The sequence below is a fragment of the Staurois parvus genome, unplaced genomic scaffold, assembly GCF_062004578.1.
Source record: "Staurois parvus isolate SC_StPar_1 unplaced genomic scaffold, SC_StPar_1.0 ptg000365l, whole genome shotgun sequence".
NCBI classification, from domain to species: Eukaryota; Metazoa; Chordata; class Amphibia; order Anura; family Ranidae; genus Staurois; species Staurois parvus.
Window position 1 is genome coordinate 2,364,639 of NW_028318161.1, and position 26,171 is coordinate 2,390,809.

The 26,171-nt window shown below is 38.6% G+C and overlaps 1 protein-coding gene across 1 annotated transcript; it reads left to right on the top strand.

Annotated features, from left to right (window-relative positions):
• The first annotated feature begins 11,965 nt into the window (after positions 1 to 11,965).
• LOC149456269 (homeobox protein CHOX-CAD-like) lies at positions 11,966 to 23,349 on the top strand. Its single transcript, XM_089685171.1, has 3 exons — positions 11,966 to 12,395; positions 20,712 to 20,857; positions 23,119 to 23,349. Exons 1-3 carry the CDS (start codon positions 11,966 to 11,968, stop codon positions 23,347 to 23,349), a joined length of 807 nt encoding a protein of 268 aa, XP_089541297.1.
• The last annotated feature ends 2,822 nt before the right edge of the window (positions 23,350 to 26,171 follow it).

Sequence of the window (26,171 nt, forward strand, 5' to 3'; positions counted from 1 at the left end):
TATAATATTAGTCTGCTTTTCTGCTATATATTTTTATTTAGTATCTGTTAGGATACATTTTCTTTACCCTTTTAAAGGTGAACCTGCACTCAAATGCTAAATGCATCCCACTTGTTATTATCTTCCTCTTGCTTGCACTTAGCATTTCGATGCCCCCCCCACCCCAAAAAAAAAAAACTTGAGCCCACCCCACTTTGCTTGCAGTGCGCATTTTCCCGCAAACATTGAAGTGAGAACAATAATTCTAGGCCCATTATTCACAGTTGGCTCTAAAGTGATGATCTGTAAGGGATTTTAAAATGTCACCTATGGAAAATTTAGGGTACGGAAGTTCTTTGTAGTTCTGCAGAATTTTAAGGCTTGACATGATGGGCATCTATTTACTCAGCACAACCTTATCTTTTATATTTACCAAAAAAGTGGGTGATATATTGCATTTATATGCCCTAAAATGACCTTTAGTGTATTTTTTACTGAAAATGTGTGATTGATAGACATTTGCACAAAGTGTGATGCAAGCTATATAAATCCGGTATATTAATAATATTATGATAGCATTATGTGACATAAAAAATATTATTTTATTCCATTTTATTCCTCAGGGTGTCTGCTTTAAGAAAATGTATAATTTTGGGGGTTTCATCTGATCTTCAGGCCTAAAATGATTTTTAAAAGCGTGTTACAAAAAAAGGCTAAAGCTTTCTTTGGTAGTGTAAGGGACATGTACATATCTGAGCTGAGACCTTGTTATACATTTATGTACAGTACAGCTTATAGGTATTCTACAAAAATGCTCCACTATTTGCAGCATTCTTCATATTTTTATCTTCATGATACAACTTCTAACAGCTTGTATTATGTACATTTGCATTTTTATTTATGCCTTCATTTACATGTAAACGTGTTTTTATTTACATAGAGTGGCTATCAATGTAAATGTGTATATTCTGCTTGTAGTTGCCATATATATATATTTGTTTTAGACTTTGTCATATGTATATATCATATTAAAGAGAGAGAGAGTTATTCTATTGACCATTTCTACTATTTGCTGTTCTTTATGTTTTTCTTTTTTTCTTTTCATAATTCTCCTTTAACTCAAGTTAACTGGTCTACCAATTTTTTCAATTATCAATGGGGTCTGCTACACGACGGAATGTACGGTATATAGGCAGCCCAGTATAAGGCCTTTTGCACGTGGGCAAAAAAAGGCAAATTTCTAGCTGTGCAGCTTTCTTTTTTTACAGATATAATCAAAGGAGCATTGCACACAGCTGTGTAAAGACACGTAATGCAGTGAAGCATTCAAAGCCCAAAAAAATATAAAAAATTCTTATGTTTCAGAGCAGTAATGTACATGTACGCAAGCATAGAACATAAAATGAAACACTGGCAAGTGGAAGAAGAAAAATTTGACATGTGCATTCGATTATGCACGTTTACGCTCCTGTACGCATTATACGTCTTTACAGAACATAACTTTCATTTTTTACTCAGGATATTTGTGCCAGCATCTGCCAGCAAGAACCTGCGTATGAACATCAGTAAAGTCCTGACACTTGCCTAAGTGATTTGAGCGGATCTGACGCTAGCTCTATTTTTTTATGTTTTCACAGCTTTAACCCAAGATTCACTGATGATTCACGTTGCAAAATAGTTGAACTGATAAATAGACTCTAGAATTCCCAGCAATTTGCCTGGACACCTTTCCTCTTTGTTAGTGCATTTCATTGCGCTTTGTTATTCTTTCAGATGGCTAATCAATAAATGATTTCATCACACAATATCACTGTACTTTGCTTGTATTTTGTCTTATTTATTTATTTAATGTGGCTATTTATATAGTGCTGACAATGTATGCAGTGTGTTGTACATTCACATCAGTCCCTACCTTCAAAGAGCTTACAATCAAAGGTCCCTAACCCATATGCATAGATAAACTATACATACAGTGTATACTATGGACAGGAGCCAATTAATCTACCAGCGTGTATTTGGAATGTAGGAGGACACTGGAGTGCCAAGAGGAAACCCACCAAGCACAAGGAGTACATGCAAACTCCATACAGCTATGTCCTGATAGGGGTGCGAACCACTTTGCTACTCATAATTGGAAATCAAAAAAGTAGATTTATTAATGGAATAATGTAAAACTAGTGCAGTTCAGTATATGTGTGTATCTTCAACACCCACCAAAGAAAAAGGAGCTTCAAAAAAGACAGTTTCTTTAAACCTAACTGCATACTTTTAATGGGTTTGTTGGTCCAAGGTAAGATGAACTCCTTTGGATTTTAGCAGTTTTCTTATGTGACCAGTAGATGGCTCCCTTAGGTAACATAATGGAAATGGCTCCTATTTTTCACAGTTGCAGAAAAGCTCTGACTTGTTTTTATTGTTTTTTTAACCATGTCAGCACACAAATTTGATTTATTTTTTTCAGGTACTTATATAGCTCTGTCAATTTACACAAGGCTTTACATATATATTGTACATTCACATCAGTCCTTAATCCTCAAGGCATACAATCTAAGGTCCCCAACTCCCATTCATACATACACATACTAGGGCCAATTTAGACAGGAGCCAATTACCTGCCAGCTTGTCTTTGGAGTGTGGGAGGAAACCGGAGTATCTGGAGGAAACCCACGCAGGCACAGGGAAAACATGCAAACTCCAGGCAGGAGGTGCCGTTTATGTAATATGTGCCATGCTCTTTGTTACACAACATTGAAATCATGCTTTTTAATTACTTTTATTAAAGTGTATTTCAAAGCAAAAATAAAAATCTAGGTTTTGCATAGAGTTGGAAGGATTAGAACTCCTGTTGGGTTTTTACTCCCCCTATTTGGGGGTTCCTTAAGAGACATTTATCCCACTTCCTGTCCTGCTGAAAATGATTCCACGAAGCTGGAACTGAGGAAAAATCAACACAGACAGAAATAAAAATCTGACATGGGGTTCTAGGTTTTCCCCAATCTACTAAAGAATTGCTGTTGGAGAATTATCCTCACTTCCTATCTAATAAAAATGTTGTCAGCAGCACAGGAAGGATGGGAAAATCTCTCTAATGGAGCCTTGGATAGCATTAACAACATCCTCTATATCCAAAACAAAAAATCTATTGACTGACAAACACATTAAAGAAGGGTACACAGAGCGAAAACATTGCTTTAAAAATGGTCTCTGTGTACAGCACCCTCTGCTCCACATCTAAATTGAGGTCTAATGCACAGTAGGCTATATGCTGAGCAACGGCAGGACAGGTCTCAGGCATCACCTCTATATAACATCATTCTCTCCTATTACATAGTCACATTCTCTATTCTCTTATCTCCCAAAAGAAGTATTAACTATGATCTGTACTTATCCTAATACCAAATCTAAAAATGTAATAATTAAATAAGTAACCCCCAATAAGATGCTGTATGAATATCAAGAGATACAGTATAATACAATAAAAATGAAAGTGATTCTAAATGTTTTTTTTTTAAATAACAAACATGTTATACTTACCTGCTCTGTGCAATGGTTTTGCACAGAGAAGCCCTTATCCTCTTCTTCTCGGGGTCCCCCACCGCTTGCAATGGCGGCATTGGTGCGTGCTTGTTCCTCAGCCCTGCTCTATGCGTCCTTAAGACACACAGAGCCGCAGCCCGGTCCCAGCCGTGCTCTCTCCTCATTTGCTCAGTGGCTGTGATTGACAACAGTGGGAGCCAATGGCTCCCGTTGCTGTGTCTCAGCCAATGAGGAGAGAGAGACCCAGGACAGCTGAGGCTTCCATGCACATCGCTGAATTGAGAGGGGGCTTAGATGATTATTAGGCCTTACATTATTAAGAAGTTCCAACAGCGTTATTATGTGCACTTACGCAGAGGCAAAAGTGTTCCTTCCTTTTCAACTTTCGATCATTACCAATCATTAAATATGGATAAAAAAAAGAAGTCCTCAGTGTGTAAAAGCATATAGACCTTTTTTAAATTATCATTAAATTAGAAAACTCACAGAAGCAGCCCAACTCTAAGGTGTAGTAAGCATAGTGGTGCCACATCCCGAGAGAAGCTAAAGTGTTATTACAAGGGACCATTGGATTCCAATACAATGGGTTATAAATCTTAGAGTGAAGACCCAGGGACGGCAAAAAACCGAACCAAATAGCAGCAGTAGTCCAACATAATATCAGGAAAAAAGAGAAAAGAAAAAAGGTTAGAAGAAAAGAAAAACAAAATAAAACAAAAGGGAATCAGAAAGAAAACATGAAAGAAGGGAAACTAGAGGGATCACGGATCCGGGGCTATCACAGGCAGCGACTATAAGAGGCCATAACTAGTAGGAGGCAGGGATGGCAAGGAATAAGGTATCCAAGGTTCCCAAACCTTAAGGAATCTCGGATGAGAATCATGACATCTGTTCATTGAACAACATAGCATTCATCCGGGTCTTCACCCCCTGGAAGACTACCGAAGGTGTTCTCCAAGCTTGAGCTACAGCACGTTTGGCCGAAATGAATAGGTAGGATGCCAATTTCTGCTGAGACCTAGACAGACCCAAAATTGGGCAATGCAGCAGGGCCACCTTTGCATCCCTACGGACCGTAATATGAAATAGCATTTGTAGCAAACCAAAAACCCTAGACCAGAAGCCTATCAATCGCGGGCATGACGACCAAATGTGCAAGACATCCCCTCGTAGACCACAGTTCCGGAAACACCTATCTCCACCAGTCGGATTAAAGTGAGCAGTCCGAGCTGGGACCCAGTACCACCGCAGTAGAACTTTGTAGGCTGCCTCAAGAGTGACTGTATTGAATGAACATTTCGCCACCATCCCCCAGGCCCTACGCCAATCCTCTGCTGCAATTGAAACACCCAGATCTCGCTCCCATTGAGAGACATAAGACAGGGGTGGTGAGGAAGACCTACTGTAAAGGGAGGCATAAATGACAGAAATTAGACCAGGGGACCCTGGGGAATGCTGACAAGCGTGTTCAAAGGGCGTTTTGCGGTAAGGGTATGTAGAGGTATGACGGAGGGATAGGACCCAGTGGCGCAATTGCAAATACCGATAATATTCCCGTGGCGGGACCCCCCTTGGTTCTCGAAGAGACTCCCAAGATGGAAGCGTACGAGCGCTCAGAAAATCATGTACAATAACAAAGCCATGGGAGATCCACCAAGAGAAAGAAGGGGGATGTTCTAGGCCTGGCGGAAATAAAGGATTATGCGCAATCGGCAAAAGAGGCAGAAATGACGAAATCAAATTACCCGAATATTTTACAGAATCCCAGGTTCTTAAACTGTGAAGCATGATAGTGCTCAAATCTGTAGGGCGCAACTTAGGCAAGAGCCAAAGCAAAGTAGTTAATGAAAGCGGAGCACAGTTGGGTAATTCTAAGAGTACCCATAACGGGATATCTGTTATGGCATGAAGCATAGACAACTGGGAAATCTGAGCCGCCAAACAGTATCTAGAAACGTGTGGAACTCCCAAACCTCCCTGTAATCTATGAGTATACAGAGTGGCTCTAGGCACTCTGGGATGTTTATGAGCCCAAATAAAACTGAAAATCTGGCTCTGTAATACACAAAGAAAAGATGCAGGGACATGAATAGGGCGAGTATGGAAAAAATACAGGATCTTCGGCAAGATAGTCATCTTGACAGCATGTATCCGGCCAATCCATGATAAAGAAGGAAACTGCCAAGAATGAAGCAGGGAAGTAACAGAGCGCAATAAGGGATAATAATTAGCCGAAAATAAGGCAGACTAGGAAGAAGTAAGTGTAACACCAAGATAAGCCAGAGAATGGAATGCCCAACGGTAGGGAAATTGTGTCTGCAACCGTTTAACCAGGTCGGCAGGGAGCGTAATATTCAATGCCGTGGTTTTAGACCAGCAATGGGCAAACTACGGCCCGCGGGCCGTATACGGCCCGGCGGACCTTTTAATCCGGCCCGCGGAGCTAGGCTCCTCTCACAGTCCGCCCTGAAGACCGGTATAGCATGAAATCTGTCTCCTAGGAGGATCTGTCCCCCTCGACGTATCTGCGCATGTGCCCGAGATCGCCGATCGGCTGCTAATGCCTGAAACTGGCACATGCGCAGATGCGTCGAGGGGGACAGATCCTCATAGGAGACAGATTTTCATGCTACACCGGAACGGCGCGGGACACGGCGAGAGGAAAGGTAAGTGAATTGACACAGGGGGGACTTGGGGACTTAATATGGGGAATGAATTACTATAGGGGGAATGAATTACTATAGGGGGGATGAATTACTATGGGGGATGAATTACTATATGGGGGATGAATTACTATGGGGGGATGAATTACTATATGGGGGATGAATTACTATGGGGGATGAATTACTATATGGGGGATGAATTACTATATGGGGGATGAATTACTATGGGGGATGAATTACTATAGGGGGGATGAATTACTATGGGGGATGAATTACTATAGGGGGGATGAATTACTATAGGGGGGATGAATTACTATATGGGGGATGAATTACTATATGGGGGATGAATTACTATGGGGGATGAATTACTATATGGGGGATGAATTACTATGGGGGATGAATTACTATATGGGGGATGAATTACTATGGGGGATGAATTACTATGGGGGATGAATTACTATATGGGGGATGAATTACTATGGGGGATGAATTACTATATGGGGGATGAATTACTATATGGGGGATGAATTACTATGGGGGATGAATTACTATAGGGGGGATGAATTACTATAGGGGGGATGAATTACTATGGGGGATGAATTACTATGGGGGATTAATTACTATAGGGGGGATGAATTACTATATGGGGGATGAATTACTATGGGGGATGAATTACTATATGGGGGATGAATTACTATATGGGGGATTAATTACTATGCTTACTATGGGGGAATATTGCTATACTTACTATGGATGACACATACACATCATTCATCTACTCTTGGTCCGGCCCCCGGGTCCAATATATGAACCCATTGCGGCCCTCAAGTCAAAAAGTTTGCCCACCCCTGTTTTAGACGAATTGATGCGAAGGCCAGATATAGTCGAAAAACGGTCCAATATGACCTGGAGATTGGGGAGACTGATTAGAGGATTGGTTAAAACCAACAGGGCACAATCATCATCTTTTATTGCAAATATTTAATTTCGACGAACGTTGACAGATCACATGTATTACCATGTAAAGCATTTGTTACAAAAAAGCAATGTTAATGCCAAAGGGGCTACAAACATCTAATGATCCCCACAGAGTTTAGATCAGTTGTGCTCAACTTACTAGATATAGGGGGTCTCAACTGTGGCCCCAAAATCCCCAGGGGGCCACATATAACATTCAGTATAGGTAGTGCTACAGAGGATTGTCAGAGACTGCAGACACACTGCTGAAGATGGTCAGAGACTGGTGATATGCTGCAGATATTGTTGTAATAGGTCTAAACAAAAAAGGGCTAAGCGAGCGCTACAAAAAAAGCTGCAGCGGCACCAAAAAGGTAACCAAAAAGACCTCCTAGGTAAATGGGTGGGTACGATTAGCTGCGAGAACCCTCAGCCTTTTGAATGTAATCACTGGCAGGGTACACTTGCAAGTGTGAATGCATCCTTAAAGCAACTCTATCACTAAAATAAATGTCCAAACTACAGTTTCCCCTGCAAAAAGGCACTGTATACTCACCCCACCTACTGTTGATCTCTTCAATATTGAAAGGAAAATGCTAGTTGCAGATCCTGCAGAATCTGACAGTTCTTGGGAGTGGTGATTTCCATGCCTCTGCTTTCATTATTATTATAATACATTGGTTGTCATTTATAGTGTAACTCATTTTTGTTTTTAAATTGCTAGTAGTCAATGTCTTTTTGTAGAAAAGACTCTGTATTTGCATTTTTTCAGTGTAGAACAGATCTGTGCTAGAATAATGCAACTTCCTCAAGCTAGTGCAGGAGTTAAAGCATCCTTGATCACCCAATGGCTTCATGAAGAAGGCAGACACAGGGTGTGGAAGAAGCAACAGAGATGGTGCCAGTAATGAAGCAGCATAGAAAAGAGTGAAGCTGTCATTGCTGAAGGAGGTCAAACCCAGAAGTAGGTTTGCCATGATGGGCAGGTATGATGTGCGTACTTGCACATTAGGAAAAAGTGCTCCCAGGGCCCCGCAGGTTTCAGTTTCATTTCATGCATTTATTTATATGAATAGATATGCATCTCATGATCCGCAACCCTATCTTCCACATGGGTTTTACATAACTGATTAAATTTCACTCATGGGTGTCGAAGTGACTTTATAAACTCTATAATCAGTTGATGCTAAAGGGAAACAATAGCATTACCTCATTACAAAGCTCTCACAACACTCGTCGTTGGAGATCTACTGGTAAAAATTAAAACTTCTTCACCTACATTTCTGCTTCTCCTATCTGATTGGATTTTATACTCTTGTCAGTCATAATCAGTATATTTTTTGTCTTCAACATTTCCTTCTATGTATTTTGTTTGTTTTAATAATACTGAAAACCTTACTTAAAGCATGCATAAGATTGTCTTCATCCACACTATTAAATAACCTTCCTCCGTGAAAACTCTGATATCAATAGTATACAGTGCCTTGAAAAAGTATTCATATCCCTTGAAATTTTCCACATTTTGTCATGTTACAGCCAAAAGCATAAATGTATTTTATTGGGATTTTATGTGATAGACCAACACAAAGTGTCACATAATTGTGAAGTGGAAGGAAAATGATAAATGGTGTTCAAAATTTTTTACAAATAAATATCTGAAAAGTGTGGCGTGCATTTGTATTCAGCCCCCCTGAGTCAAAACTTTGTAGAACCACCTTTCGCTGCAATTCCAGCAGCAAGTCTTTTTGGGGATGTCTATAACCAGCTTTACACGTCTAGAGAGTGACATTTTTGCCCATTCTTCTTTGCAAAATAGCTCAAACTCTGCCAGTTTGGATGGAGAGCGTCTGTGAATAGCAATTTTCAAGTCCTGCCACAGATTCTCAATTGGATTTAGGTCTGGACTTTGACTAGGCCATTCTAACACATAATTATGCTTGGAGCTAAACCAGGGCTTAAAATTTTGAGTCTAGACCTAATAGCCAGGCACAAACCTTACTCTCCACCAGTTGCCCCACCCAGCCTTGCCCAAGTCCGCCCCCAACCCCGCCCCGCCCCCAACCTCGTCCCCAGCTCTGCCCCAACCATGCCCCCTTAAAGTTTATGAAATTACATTTTTCTTTAGAATAAAGAGTCCAAAATATAAAACTGTATACAGTAATGTATATCCCAGCTCCCTTGTACTCCATTATAGTAATGACATGTATACAGTAATCATTACTGTATACATGTCATATCACTATAATGGAGTACAGGGGAGCTGGGATATACATTACTGTATACATGTCATATCACTATAATGGAGTACAGGGGAGCTGGGATATACATTACTGTATACATGTCATCACTATAATGGAGTACAGGGGAGCTGGGATATACATTACTGTATACATGTCATATCACTATAATGGAGTACAGGGGAGCTGGGATATACATTACTGTATACATGTCATCACTATAATGGAGTACAGGGGAGCTGGGATATACATTACTCAGTAATGCATGGTCAAATTCTGGTGCCTTTTATACTGTACATGTTTAGATGCCATGCAGTATTGTCATAACTACAAAGTGAGGGAATGGGTATGAAAATGAAGGTTGTTAGTACGACATTATTATTATACAGGATTTATATAGCGCCAACAGTTTGCGCAGCGCTTTACAGTATAAGGGAGACAGTACAATTACAATACATTTCAGTACAGAAGGAATGTGAGAGCCCTGCTCATGGAGCTTACAATCTAAAGGAAGGGGAGATGATACAAAAGGTAATAGCTGCAGGGGATGATCTGGTGGAGGTGATTCAAGTACAGTTCTTAGGTGGAGGTGGGGTAGGCTTCCCTGAAGAAGTGCGTTTTCAAAGATCGCCTAAAGCAGACAGGGTGGGGGCTGACCGGACATGCTGTGGTAGGGAGTTCCAGAGGATGGGAGAGGCTCTGCAGGAAGATATCATGGGAGGAGCGGAGTGGGCAATTTGGCCGATATCTATCTTACTCAATTTCTATTACTATGACTTCACTTTGGTTGTAAATTAAATGTAAACTCAACCTCTAAAATCACATATACAGTAAGTTTTCACGTTAATTGTATTTCAAATGTAAATTACAATGTTATTAAATGTACAGCTTTTATTAAAATAATACATGACGATCCTTCTATAAAGGATACTGTTAAAGGGTGACAACACTTAATTCCTATCTATCAGTTATGACTTCCACACATTGTGGAAGCATGGTCTACTGTTGTCATCTTCAGAAATTCCCTGCAGCAAACATTGTGAGCTTGTAGACAGGAACTGGCTGCAAAGAAGCTGTAGGCAATCAACAGCAATGAGATGCAAAAAAAGATGAGAAAATAGTAAAAACATTATTTTATTCACAAAAACTTCCAATTGTTTATGATACCCAATGCTTCAGCAAAATAACCATAATTTAGATATGATTTACATTTACTTTAAGGCAAAACTGTTAGCAGTATTTCACAAACCATATATAAAAGCTTACATTAGTCCAGACAAAACATTTTACGATTGCCATAAATACTGTACACTTCAAAGGGTCTGATTTTTGTCTGTCAACAAAACTTGACATACAGACACATTGGGGTTGATTTATTAGAACTGCAAAGTGCAAAATCTGGTCCAACTCTGCATAGTAGCCAATCAGCTTCTAACTTCAGCTTGTTCAATTAAGCTTTGACAATAAAACCTGGAAGCTGATTGGTTTCTGTGCAGAGCTGCACCAGATTTTGCACTCTCCAGCTTTAGTAAATCAACCCCATGGTGGTCACGTATTCAGGTACAACCTGACCATCTAACAATTCCATTTTCTATACATATGTACTTAAACATGGAAGCTCAAGTAGACATGTCTATGCATTATCTATGCATGGGCAGATGCCCCGCTAGGAACAACCAGTGGTATGAAAGCTATCCATGCCTGTTTCTGTGTACTACTATTACTCAGTAAAATGTTTATCACCTGCTGGGCTAATTTGCAGATGCTGTGCATTAGAAGGGACAATTCATTTTTGTACAAATCAGGAAACATTGAGACGAGGTGAAATGTTTCATACAACATAATTTTATTCAGTAATGATTTCCTGGGGTTATATGTTTTACAAATGTTCAAGTCACTTGAATATGTCCTTAAGAATATGTTGTTTGGAGACAACTGCTTGGGTTGCCCTTACAGTAGGTACCCCCCCCCCCCCCCCATCCTGGCAAACTTGATTGGAATATCAAAAAATGCTCCTACAATGTAATTTAGAGCACTGAATAATACATTTATCTGTTGACTGAGCGTTTCATGGGCCTCAATATTAGCACAACTTTCCCTTTAAACCTTATAAAACATTCATAGATGCACCATATATAAATATACTTCAAATGTATTTTTTGTTAAAAGGCAAAGTGTGATTTTTTATTACTCCTGCACTTACACTTGTTGAACTACTGACATACATTGTGTTTTATTGGGTGTTTACATGAAAATATCAATTATGACAGCAGCAGTTGTCTGAAGAATGTTGAAAACTTAAAGTTAAAAAGGAAGGACTGGAAGTAGCAACAAGGTGATGATACTGGGATGTCCAGCCTTTCATTTGAATGCAAATGCATTGGGGGGGCAGGCAGTTATCTCTGACATCAGACAGGGCCTTAGTAAACTGTTACTGCCAGCACCTGGTCACACCATTGTTAGTCATGAGTAGCAATGAGACTCCACAGTTAGCAGGGGTCATTTATAGATAGGCTGGAGGAGTGAAAGAAGCAAGGGTCATTTTAAGAGGACTATACAGCTAATGATGACCACGGAGGAAGTGGTACAACTATGAACGTCGCATATCCTGGGTGTAAATCCGTTAACATGTATCCACTTTCTGTAAGGCCAACAAATAACAACCATGCGGGGCAGAATTATGTGTCCAGTCAGCCATACTTTAACTATGTGGCTTATCATCATGTACCAACTATGGATAATCAAGTGCAGTCCTGTGGAGTCTGGGGATCACAGTATGGATCACCTCGGGAGGACTGGAGTACTTACTCTGCTTCACCATCCAGCGCAAATAACATACAGACCTCTGACTTATCACCCAGCCAATTTCCTTACAATTCTCCTGGCTATAATTCTCCGCATCCTTCCGGACTTGGGATTATGCAAACAGCAGAAGGGAATCATACTGCTGCACACTCACCCAGCGGTCAAAGTCAAAACTCTTATGAATGGATGAGGAAAACAGCACAATCTACATCTACAGGTATGTGAAAGAAACTACACTTAATAGATTATATCAATACTCATTGAAATAAGTTCTTTCTCTGTCTACACAGTTTGAATCTGGCTTTCTATCATACAGTTTATATGATTTATATGGTAGTTAATGTCTGAATGTGAACATTTTTAGAGCAGCATATTCCAGACTCAAGTTTCTTAGAGCATTAATAAAGGCATAAATAAATTTACACACACCTTTCAAAATCTGACATTTTAACTTGCAGGTGGTTCAAACTGTCCACAAATCGAGGCAAATCTATCGTATTGTATTAACAACTCCCCATTTATTGCACTACGATTAAGAAGGATCAGTAATGTATAAGCCAGCATGCAGGTAACTAACAGTTGAACATAGCAGTATGCAGAAAAACTGTACTGTATTGCACTGTGAATCAAACAGTAGCAGCATGTTGTTCACATGTGCAGTACAATTATTGTACAAAAACTAACAGCAGTAAGGTACTGTAGTAAAGTGCCTTGTTTATTGTAGGGTGTAACAGATTTAATAGATCTATAAAAGCTGTCAAACTAATATGAGGTCGGTAACAATTATCTAAAGCAAACTGTCTTATTCACAGGAAAATTAACAAATACATTAGCTGCAATCGTTTATAAGGTATATGAACAGTAATGTTTGGCAACAGAGATCAGAAAAATAATCTTTTTATAACATAAAACCATATGCTTTAAAATCATGAAAATTATCCCTTATCCCTAGTTTGTGCATTCCAACCATCTGAACTATTCATCAATTCTTCCTACAAATATTGCAGGAGAAAGAAAAAATGAAAAACAGCAATCATAGGTACAATTTGATCTTTTCTTTTTTTATCATTATTATTATTATTATTATTTTCTGGATAGGGAGTCTGAAACTGATATTCTCATTGGACCAGGGGCGGACTGACCATTTGGAAACTCGTGCACTGCCCGAGGGCCCGGGGTCAGTAGGGGGCCCCATGAGATGCCCCTGGTAACTTTTTCATAGGCTTTTTTGAGTTTGGGCAAGGACACTGGGGCCCCATGATCCCCTATTGCCCGGGGGCCCCATGAGTTGTCAGTCCGCTCCTGCATTGGACTCAGCTTTTTTGGTAGAAGAAGTAGAAAAGAAGTAGTGAAGTGTACTCTGGCAATAGGTTGATAAGTAATATTATTATTATTATTATTATTATTACATCGAGTTTATATAGCGCCAAAGGGTTTGCTCAGTGCTGTACAATAGAGAATTGAATCATCCTGACTAGCTGTAGACAAGCACCAGCTGATCTAAGGAGCTTTATTGGTTCTGGAAGGGTTTATAGGAATATGTATGCTTGCCTTCCTTATGAAAAGTATGCTAGCCCTACTTAATCAATTGTCAGAGTGTAAACTACAAACACTTTGACTTTACTCCAGTTCAGTAGTATGTGAATGCCACTCTAGTACAAACATATAAATTACATATTGTCTAGTGCAATGCACCTGTGTTTGTAGAATCTCATCAAGTACATGGAACAAAACGCAATCAGAACTAATAATTGGATAAATAATGAGCAAATTTTAGACAAAATAAATAAAATTTTTCCATTAAATGCTGCAATATAATTTTTCTGACTGAATTTAGTCCACCTGTGATGCTAAAAATTATGTCCTCAGCTGCAAGTAGGTGCCCTGCAGTTAAATTACTACATTGCTCTACAGGCCCATTGCTTAAAAGATGTTTCTTTTGCAGATGCCCATTACAGCTGATCTGTACAGACTACAGTAAGTGAGGGTTGTAAGGCACATAGGTCGTGACAGGACATTGCATCATCTACAATATATGTGAATTGAATAGTGAGAATGATAAAATATGCTCAACAGCCATGTCCTTTCTCTATTACAGACTGGAAGCAAGTGTGCTGTCTCTAAGTTATAAAGGGCATAAATATAAAACAAATACATCAATAAATCAATAAATATATGATCAATTCATCCAATAAGTGCAACTTCCAACTCGAGAAGGTGCTAAGTGCAAACAGTGTGCATTCTCTAAATACAAAAATGTATACAATATTTGCCTAATTCATCACCAAAATTCACATGCATGAATGTGCTCATATAGTGCAATTAATTATCATGCAAAATAATGCTTAAACTGCAATGTAAAATTCATACAGGGAAAAATAAAAAAGGATTGAGAATAAAAATAAAATTAAAACTAAAAAGTATAAAGTTCCTCAACTTCTCTATTACAGCCTATGTATCTAAAACAACAGTGGCACCAGGTGAGAAGATGTATTTGTAAAGATCTGTCTGTTTAGGCTCTGTACTAGAGATAGAGACATATAATATAGATATAGATCTATATGTTTCTACATTCATTTCATCCGCAACAGTGAGACCCTTTCTGACACCACATCCCAGTATTACACCATAGCTCCAATTATAGTGGGATTTTTAAGGTGTCACATACAAAAAAGTATACTATATTTTCATTAAAATATAGTATTTTATGTAATACGATAATAAAATGACAACAAATCAAATCAAATATTTTAATTAAAAAATATTTACACTTTCTGTACTTGGGACACCTTAAGTGTTTACATTTATACAGTGGGGAAGCAACTTTAAAGACTGAAAATTTCCATGGTATATTTGTGTTTATTATTATATTAAATTCTTGATAAATGGCATTTTGCATATTATTAATAAGTAATTATTCATTTCAATGGGCCAGGTTAATAATCATTAAAAAAAAATAACCAGGTTTATTTGTTTTTTTGCATGTTTCATGATTGCTTTTGTCTTCCTATGATAAGATGAAAGTAAATACCACATAATGTTCGAATAACTTTTACAGAGCAGTATGACAAATAAATGCAGGCGTCATTTGGCCCTTTCGGTCATGTTAAGGTAGCAAGGCCTTTATTCACACCTCTACTGCTTTCGCTTTGATATGCAGCTTTGTATTCCCATAGTCCCTTTTCTCCTGGGGTTATACAGCCGGAAAGGGTGCTGATTTTCACAACATATAAAAGAGATCCAGGCTTTTATTGCAGTTGGAAGACTTTTATGATCATCATGACTTTAATGATGTATGGCTTTCCTCCTAGTAAATCAGGAGTATATTTAGAAATGTTCAGCAAATTTGAAGCATGTTTGCAACTTATAATATATATTTTAAACAAAATAGCTTTAAGTATTGTATTTACACACCTTAATTTCCAAATGTACAGACAAACATCTGGCAAAGTCATAAAGTTGGGGGATGAGCATGGGAACAAGTGACCCAAAACACATTGGTTCTTACTCTACAATGGACACTACTATACAAAGAGTATCACAAAAGCACAACAGGTTTTTGGAAATATACAAAAGGAATCTAACTACCAACATCATTGGGAAGGTGCAATAAACAAACACTAAGCAATTGACCTCTCTAAAAGGATATTTCCCACAGGGCAGAAGTCATGTCCGCAAAGAGTAATAGGAAGAACATCTATAAATAAAGGACACCACAAATTTGTTCAAGAATATAATTAGACAGATATATTATTTACTGCGATATAGTAAGAAGGCAGACTGAAAGGCCATTTTTTGAAGACATCATTATTATTATATAGGATTTGTTTAGTGCCAACATTTTACATAACAATTTACAAAATAAAGGGAGACATACGGTTACAATACAATTCAATACAAGAGGTTTAGGAGCGTCTTGTTTATGAGAGCACAACATCTAAAAAGGAAGAAGTGATAGGCCCCTTTCACACAGGCGGGCCGATCGGTTCTGCCTGTCCATTTTTCAGGCGGACCCAATAAGACGATCCATTGCCCTCTATGGAGCTGATGATGTAAATGAACATGTAAATGCCTGCATCCAATCTGATCCACTATGAACAGACGGATGGAGGATTTGTTCCCCATCCATCTAGCAGATCGGATCAGATGACAGTCAGATGTAAATGGACAGGCAGTCCAGTTACATCTGACTGCCCATAGAGGAAAGCAGCTATGTCCGTGTCCGCTCCGCTTATGCAGACCTGACATCTGCCTGCTCAGCCAGGATCAGTGGACAGATCCCATGTTCAGCAGGCGGATCTGCTGGCAGAATCTGCCCATGTGAAAGGGACCACACAAAGGTAATAGCTGTGAGACTTTCATATTTTGGCACAAACATGTAATGTAAGTTATTTCCTCCTCGGACGTCTTCCATGTGTGCTGCTGCTAAGTGAACTCCAGTAAAATGGCCGTCGTTCGCATGCATCGTGCATGTTTGAACGGACCATTACGACGTCAATTAGCGATACCGCGCATACGGTATATAAGCAAGCATATTCAATGAGGCACACTCCCTTTGATAACGTGCATGGGCACGAAACACGTAGGGGAAGTGCCCTACCCTGTGACATCACTCCGCACAGCCCACATGGACAGTCGGCGGCCATTTTGGTTACTGTTTTATACCAGTTAAGAAAGTGAGTGTTTTTCCTTGTTATCACCCTTATAATTCAAATAAAGTACTACGCTATTGGAGATTTTCTCTTTTTGGCTTGTCTACCACGAGCTCCCCCCCCCCCCCTCCAAGGTGAATCCTGGGAACCCTGCATTACCTGCATGTGTGGTTCCCTCTGCTGTTTGGAGAGTGGATCTCTGGAGCCTGGATATTCCTATGGTGTGCTACCTGCCTAGCTGACGCTTGCCAGATGACCCCCATTGTTCCAGTTTCCAGATGCAGATGACCAGGAGTTGGTCTTGATTTACTCAAATGCGCATTAGTTTGCGCTTTCTGGTTAGTGCAATCTACACTCATCCTATTAGACACCATGGTCACGGATTTTGACCAATTTTGCTGCTATTTGAAATTTTTATACACCACTATATGCACCTTATGACATTAAGTCTGGACGTTCTCACATGCGATTGCTTTTAGTGCCCTAGAGTGCAAATTTATATGATTGATTATTTATGCTACCTTCTATCTGTATACCATTATATCTGTATACCATTATTCATTTCAGCAGCACAGAGTGCAAATTTATATAATATAATATTGATATGGTTTTTATATTATCTATGTTTTATGACATAATATCTATCCATTATTAGCACTGCATGTACACATTTTATGATTCTAAGGAAAGGTTTTTAGAGGTTTTACCTTTTTATGCTAGCGGCTATATCTATTTTATCCAGCGCTCGTTTATTATCTATTATTCATGTAATGTATATTTGTATGATTCATTTCATACTAATTACTCATGTAATGTCTAAATGCTTGTCCTCCATTACAAAATACATGTGTAAACCTAAATAAATAAAGCTGCAGTAATATTGGGACAGCTATTGCTGAACTCCTGGAAATGTTATTGCCTGGCTGTTCCATCAATATTTTCTTGTCACAAACAAACTAGCATCAGCAACATTTCTCTTGCTACAGATTCCTTTAGTTAAGTTACAAGTTAAGCTAACCATAGACATGTGATTTGCCTGATCTGGTTATTTGTGGCTAGATCAGGTAATGATCTTATATCTATGGGGACTCCATCACTACTGCCACCCTGAAGAAATACTCAAAAAAACAAGCTGGAAGCCTGCACCAGTTGCCATGGTTCCTCCCACTATGACAGTGAAAGTTCCCGCTTTATCCCCTTCTCTTCACTATAGTGCAACACCATGAGGTTAATCAGGCTGGGGTTGCAGGTTTATGCCCCTTTGGAAAGTTCTTTTTTCTTGGCTGCAGTTGGATCATGATTGCATGCCTGACTGACTTGCCTAAATCTGTAGAATCAGGAAAATGCATTCAGTATTACAAGCCTTAGTACCAGGATAAAATTATTTCAACACCATTCTGATCACTCTTGCCTCAATTACATCTTCATGCTTGCATACTGGGAGTCTCCAAACATATTTCCTGTATATGGCAGGTGACCTTTTGAAAGAACAGCAAATATGTGCAGAAAATGCCAGATTAATTTTTGAAATGGTAATTTATTGGGCCATGTATGACCTCAAGCTTAACATTTGGAGATGAAAATTGCCTTATCTAATTGTTTTCAACCAGAATAGGCAACTAATGTAGATTGTAATAGCAGATGTTTACTGGCCAAAAGCTATTAGGGTAAGGGTAAACCCAATTTGTTGCAAAGTTTCTTACCTAACAGCACTTTCTGCTCCAGGCTGGACACGTGAAGTCATTGTCTCTCAGTTAGCAGCAGCATTGTCAACATGCCATACATACTCCTTAAGTTGACCATCGGGCTACCTATCAGGACTGTGCATGCCTCCTGCAGACCTGACAAGCAGCCCAATATCCAACTTAATAAGCAGGACAGGCTGATAAAACTGCAACTGATTGGGAGGCAGTGGCTTTTTATTGTCATCCCACAACAGGAAATGTCTATGCTTGCAGGACCTCCAGGTAGTAACACAGTTTTTTTTTTCAACACATTCATAAAAACTAATAAAATCTTGCTTAAGAAAAGTGCACACAGTCAGGCATATGAAAGGTAGTTTTACATGAATGATGTATGATGCTGTCCGATACTGCCAGCACTCCTTACTTCAATCAGAAACAACATCAATTATGGAATGTCTTCTTATCTCAGAAATGGCAGCAAGTCTGAGGCAAAGGACTTGGGCTCTCCATAGACATGAGACAACTTTGATTATATATCGTTTGTAAAGGGACCCTTGAGCTGCATTCAGACATATGCTACTCTATGACCCTGGCCAACACTCCTTGGCCAAGCCTGCCATGGGGACACTGATCAGCTGGGTTATATTTTCATGATCAATGCCCTTCTTCTTCCATAGGCACAGACACGTATGTTCACCGAATGCAACCCTGCACGTTTGTAGAAATATCTTTTATAGAAAGATTGTTTGGTGGTTAGGCTGTGTAAACAGCTGAAGTCTCATGTTTGTTGGCAACATTAGATTCGGCTTTACTTTATACAACTGCTTTTCATAAAACAATGCCTCAAAAGAATGTTTACATGTGTCAAAACATTTTTTAAAGTACAAAGATATAAAAGATAGTAACATATTATCTAGTAATCCTCTTGTCTTGGATTTTATTGTAACAGTACTGATTCCCTTTATTTTGTAAAGAAGTGCACACACTATTAAAACTCTATAAATCCTGTATAATAGTAATAATTTTATTACAATGTCTACTAAGGGTTGAATTGCTAAAGGCAAATAGGCTGTTCACTTTTTAAAGAGAATTTTTACTTTGCAAGAAAAATGTTCCTTAGCTAAGTGAATGTGATGAGGCCGTAGTCAAATTTTTCCCAAGCAAAAGTAGTTTTTATTTTTCCTTGCACATGATTAAGTATTGTTTACAAAGTGAATTTTCACCACATTCTCTTAGCTAATTAAAAATGGACTTGCAAAGTGAAAATTCCCTTGCAAAAAAACAACGTATTTGCTTTTAGTAAATCAACCCCAGTAAGTCAAACAATGAATAAACATTTTTTTTTCTGAACAATTCAGACAATCTTTGGTATGAAAAATATTTTTAGCCCAATTTCTTGAATGACAATCCTACAGTACTTTCCCTAACATGAAAGGGAGTGTGAGCAACACTTTCTGTCTTTTGCTTGTCAAAGACATTCATTGATAAGATCACCTTGTAGCTCTTTTGTCTGCTATCAGTTTGAAATTAGCACCTCAATAGAACTTAGAGAACCAATTTGGGCATCTTTGTTCCTCTGTATGATTCCAAACTTACATCAAAGAGAATAAGGAAGGATCAAAGGCATCAGCACACTTAGGTAGTGTTGTATTTGTTTGTTATCTTCACAGTTGTGTTTTGCTTTGTTTCTTTGCTATTTTTCCCCCTTTGAGTTGGTCACATCCTGTCTCAGCAGAACACAGAGATACCTGGAGGCAAGACTCTTAATGACCCCTAAGTACCAAGTGTTACTGCTTCCTTACAGTTTATGGTAGTAACCAATACATTATGAAAACATGAGTACAAATATGTTGTCTGCAAACAGGAGCAGGTTGTCTTACAGGTTTGGTTACCTTTAGAAATATCAACTGATAATACATTGCAAGCAGAAAAAATTCTCATCATAAATAAACCTGGTCAGCCTGATACTCTCCAGTTGTACAGGAACTACAGGTCTCAACATGCCTTGTTATTCACCAATGGAACTTATTGCTTGTTGGGTTGTACTACATATTGATAATATCAATAGGAATTTATTAATCACAATAACTAAAAGATTAAAAGATTAATATAAAGGAATTTTAGTATTCTCATGCAAAATGAATACAATTTCAGCAGTGCTGGAATCAATTTACAAGTGCAGTTTTGATTTTCTAGGTAAGACAAGGACAAAGGAAAAATATCGGGTTGTTTACACTGACCATCAGAGACTGGAGCTTGAAAAAGAATTTCATTATAGTAGATATATTACTATAAGAAGAAAAAGTGAACTTGCTGCTAGTTTAAGCCTTTCTGAGAGACAGGTAAGTTCTTATTCCTTTAAAATATCAGTCAGCTCCCCTCCATTTTTTTTCATAAAAATTTAAAGGATAATGATTTGTGCAAACAAGCACTAGATACTAACAGGCAAAGGGCTCCTTCATAATGTTTCCTCATCTAGGCAAATGTTTTCAGCCTATAGTGCTAAAGAGGAGCTCCACCCAAAAGGGGAAGTTCCACTTTAAAGACTGGTTCCCCAATAAGGATTGGCATCTTTGGGGAGCGAGTACCCAAAATTGACAGGTACCCGCTCCCACTTCAGTTGCGTTCACCTAGGCGATCAGAAGCGGAAGTTGTCCTCCTACCCTCCCTCCCCGTAGTCTTCTGGGACACATGACAGGTCTATGGGACCATTCAGGAAGCGCAGCTCTACTCACACATGCACAGTGGGCACATGGCTGTGAAGCTGCAAGCTGTCACAGCTGGGTGCCCACACTGAAGATGCAGGCACCTGGAACACCAGACGGCTGGTGAAATGGGCTGCAGGGAGGACAACGCAGGATCGTGGGACAGATGAGTTGCTGTTTTTTAAAAGTCAGCAACAACAGTTTTTGTAGCTGCTAACTTTTATTTTTTCACAGTGTGACTGGAACTCCACTTTAAGCTATTTTCTCTTGGTCAAATGATATTAAGGCTTTTTTCTCTTAAGATTGAATGTTAGTAAATTATACATTTGCCCTATGAAAGACAACAAACAGCGATTTGATATTTTGCATATTTTACAAACAATATGAGAATAATTCTTGACTTTGGCACGAAAGCTGAAATATTCGCAAAGTGAATAAGTAGATCCCTTTATGAGAAGCAGACCCACTTCCACAAAGTAGTGTTGGAAGGTTGTGCTTTGAACCTTTGATAAGCCAAATAATGCATAAATATTAAAGTTTAGTTGAACCCTTACCTTGTAAAACAACCCATTCAGTTTAACCACTTGATCTCCAGAAGGTTTAACCGCCTTCATGATCAGGCCATTTTTTGCTTTTTAGCACTATGCTGAAACAAAATGTGATATAAACAAAAATAAGAAATTTTTTTTAAAAGAAACCCAATATTTTTTACTTTCTGCTATAAAACATATCCAATTAAAAAATTACAAAAATCAAATTTCTTCATAAATTGTGACCAAAATGTTTTCTGCTACATGTCATTGATAAAAAAAATTCCCAATAAGTGTATATTGATTGGTTTGTTTGAATATGGTATATATACTGGATTTTGTATTTTTTTTTTTATACTACTAATGGTAGTGATCAGCGACTTATAACGAGACTGTGATAGTGTGGTGGGCAATTTGACACTAACTGATGCTGGGGAAAACTAACTGCTACTGACACCAACAGTGACATTAAGACAGTGATCAGTGATAATGATTGTCACTGTACAAATGACACTGGCTGGGAAGGGGTTAACATCTAGGGCCATCTAGGGGTTAAATGTGTGCCTAGCTATGTGTAAAGTGTGCTGCTTTTACTAAGATATCTCTCAGTTTCTCATCCCTGATGTGAAACAGAGAGATTGTTCCTTTTGTACAGAGCTCTGTGTTGATTGTCAACACAAAGCTCTGGGCTGTTATTGTACACAGACTATCAGCAGGTCCCGGATCAGCAGGTCTCATGAATCATTGGCCTGGACTTGCTGACAGGCTCCCGCTGTGTAAAATGGTGCTAGCCAAGAAAGGGGGAAGGAGTACAATGCCATGCCCTAAATCTGTAAGCAGGCAGAAATCTACAGGTATGTTGCTTAGCCTGTGTGGGCTGCTTGTCCACAGTACATTGAAGGTGGACATTCTACAAGTGGTTAAAATAGAAATGGAAGGCAAAACCTTTGTGTATTTAACAAAACAAATGATAAGTACCGTTTAAAAAAAAATGTTTTATATGTAATCACATAACCTTTGTTCTCAGCTGCATAAGGGGCTTTGAGAGGTAGAGGTGGAGACTGAAGGGGGCGTGTCAGCAGGAGGCAGAGAAACAGCAGGACACAGATCTAGTGCAAGTCTAGCCACTAAAGGACTAGAAAACCTGTATGTACTACCACGCCTTGTGTGATCAGTTTGAAATAAGAAAGCTGGGGACTGGCAGGATCACCAGCTGTTTCACACAAATGAGGAAAAACAAAAAGAACAGGATACTTATTAACACACGTACATTGTACAACAGACACATATCAGGAATATTAAATGTTTGAGTAACATACACTTTAAGCACTGTTGTTTTAATATGTTTCTCATTATTTTGCCTTATAGGTTAAAATTTGGTTCCAGAATCGAAGAGCAAAGGAGAGAAAGCTTTTCAAAAAGAAAATGAATCAGTTTGAAGGATCCGGGTCTCTGCAGAGTGATTCCAGTTCAGCCAGTCCCAACCCACACTGTGACTCTATGGTACAAGGAGAAATGACAAGCTCTTTATATCAACAACGACAACTTGCACTCAATGGCCTGCATCCCGATGACATCATACAGCAAGTTGTTGTGTAAATGGGAAACTTAAGCACAGCCAATTACAACCAGAACAAAGACATTAAGATTGCTTTTGTTTTCTTCAAAACTCTGAAAACAGTTATCCTCTTTAACAGAGGTAGAATTTAGCAGAAATTGGAACTATGCATAAAGAATGTTTAAGAGTTCCTGTTATGCCAGAAGATGCCATAACAAAATTGTTACAGCTCTCCAGCATAAACTGAAGGAAGAAGACAATGTTACCCTTTTTATAACCATACCAAAGTCAAATGTCTGGTTTACTTTGGTTAACTAAGAACTTACTTGTTCTTCATTTTAAATGTTACATGTAACTACTTTACATGCCCTATGATTATTTGTCATCGAGTGTGTACTGAATATTGTGGTTTAATGCTAACATTTTCTCTGTACAAATGTTTCAACTGAAATCTTACTGAGAAATAATACTGTTACTGAGAACTCTTTAACCCAAATTATTTTCACATTGATTAGATCCAGTACAGTTTTAGTCTATACTCCTTCCAATACCAAATTGCTGTAAGGAAAAGGATTGAAACAGTTCAGTGATTTTGTACATTCGTGTGAACAGAATAAAAGATTAGAGCTTCTGAAAAAAGCAAGCTGACTTAAATTAATTACTGGCATATACTAAATATATCTATATATATATATATATATATATATATATATATATATATATATATATATACACCTTTTATTCTGTCCATGCAGCTAAGTGTGTAATAATAAGCTTCAATGCACACTCAGCAATAAAAAATTGTCAAAAGATTTCAACTTGTATGCCAAATTAAATATACATAAGGCTTTCATTGGCAGCAATAAAACAAGCTCAGGAAGAACACTGATTTTTTTGTTAAAAGCCTAACTCTAGTTTAAAAAATATTTTTTGTTACATATACTGTATATATATATATATCTATATATATATATATCTATATATATATATATATATATATACACACTATATATACACACACACACACACACACACACTCACCAGCCACTTTATTAGGTACACCTTGCTAGTACCAGGTCGGACCCCTTTTTGCTTTCAGAACTGCCTTAATTCTTCATGGCATAGATTCATCAAGGTGTTGGAAACTTTCCTCAGAGATTTTGGTCCGTATTCACACGCAGCTGCTGCAGATTTGTTGGCTGGACATCCATGATGCAAATCTCCCATTCCACCGCATCCCAAAGGTGCTCTATTGGATTGAAATCTGGTGACTGTGGAGGCCATTGGAGTACAGTGAACTCATAGTCATGCTGCCTTACCCTGCTGGAAATAGACACCAGGAGATGGGTACACTGTAGTCATAAAGGGATGGACATGGTCAGGAACAATACTCAGGTAGGCCATGGCATTTAAACAAATCTCAGGTGGTACTAGGGGGCTAAAGTGTGCCAAGAAAAAATCCCCCACATCATTACACCACCAGTCTGAACCGTTGATACAAGGCAGGATGGATCCATGCTTTCATGTTGTTTATGAGAAATTCTAATCTTACAATGTTGCAGCTGAAATCGAGACTCATCAGAGAAGGTGTTTTTCCAATCTTTTATTGTCCACTTTTGGTGAGCCTGTGGGAACTGTAGCCTCCGTTTTCTGCTCTTAGCTGACAAGAGTGGCACCTGGTGTGGTCTTCTGCTGCTGTAGCCATCTGTTTCAAGGTTCAACATGTTATGCATTCAGAGATTGTATTCTGCATACCTTGGTTGTAACAAGTGGTTACTTAAGTTACTGCTATCTTTTTATCATCTTGGACCAGTCTGCCCATTTTCATCTGACATCAACAAGGCATTTTTGTCCACACAACTGCCGCTCACTGGATATTTTCTCTTTTTTGGACCTTTCTCTGTAAACCCTAGAGATGGTTGTGCATGAAAATCCCAGAAGATCAGCAGTTTTTGAAATACTCAGACCAGCCCATCTGACACCAACAACCATGTCATGTTCAAAGACACTTAAATCCCATGTCTTCCCCATTCTGATGCTTGGTTTGAAATTCAGCAAGTTGTCTTCACGTCTAGATGTCTAAATGCATTGAGTTGCTGCCATGTGATTGGCTGATTAGCAATTTGTGTTACCAAGCAATTGAACAGGTGTACCTAATAAAGAGGCTGGTTAGTGTATATACACACAATATAAATATTATATACAATACTGTGAAAAAAGTTTTAGGCAGGTATGAAAAAAGCTGTATATTAAGAAATAGAAATGTTAATAGTTTATTTTTATCAATTAACAAAATGGAAAGTAAATGAACAGAAGAGAGATCCAAATCAAATCAATATTTGGTGTGACCATCATTTGCTATCAAAACAATATAAATTCATCTAGGTACACTTGCACACAGTTTTTGAAGGAACTTGGCAGGTAAGTTGTTCCAAACACCTTGGAGAACTAACCTAAGATCTTCTGTGGATATAGGATGCCTCAAACCCTTCTGTCTCTACATGTAATCCCCCACAGACTCAACGATGTTGGGATCAGGGCTCTGTGAGAGACAAACCATCACTTCCAGGACTCCTTGTTCATCTTTATGCTGAAGATAGTTCTTAATGATATTGGCTGTATGTTTGGGGTTGTTGTACTGCTGCAGAATAAATTTGGGGCCAGTCACACCCCTCCCTGATGGTATAGCGTGATGGATAAGATTTTGCCTGTATTTCTCAGCACTGAGGACACTTGATCCTGATCCAAATCTCTAACTCCTTTTGCAGAAATGCAGCCCCAAACTTTTAAGGAACCTCCACTGTTGCCTGCAGATACTCATTATTGTACCGCTATCCAGTCTTCACAAACAAACTGCCTCCTG

Bases quoted from the DNA above. Each gene is read 5' to 3' on its own strand.
- LOC149456269 (XM_089685171.1), top strand. From the start codon at position 11,966: ATGAACGTCGCATATCCTGGGTGTAAATCCGTTAACATGTATCCACTT. The intron at 12,396-20,711 runs GTATGTGAAAGA...TTGATTTTCTAG, and splicing joins AGCACAATCTACATCTACAG to GTAAGACAAGGACAAAGGAA. The intron at 20,858-23,118 runs GTAAGTTCTTAT...TTTGCCTTATAG, and splicing joins TAAGCCTTTCTGAGAGACAG to GTTAAAATTTGGTTCCAGAA.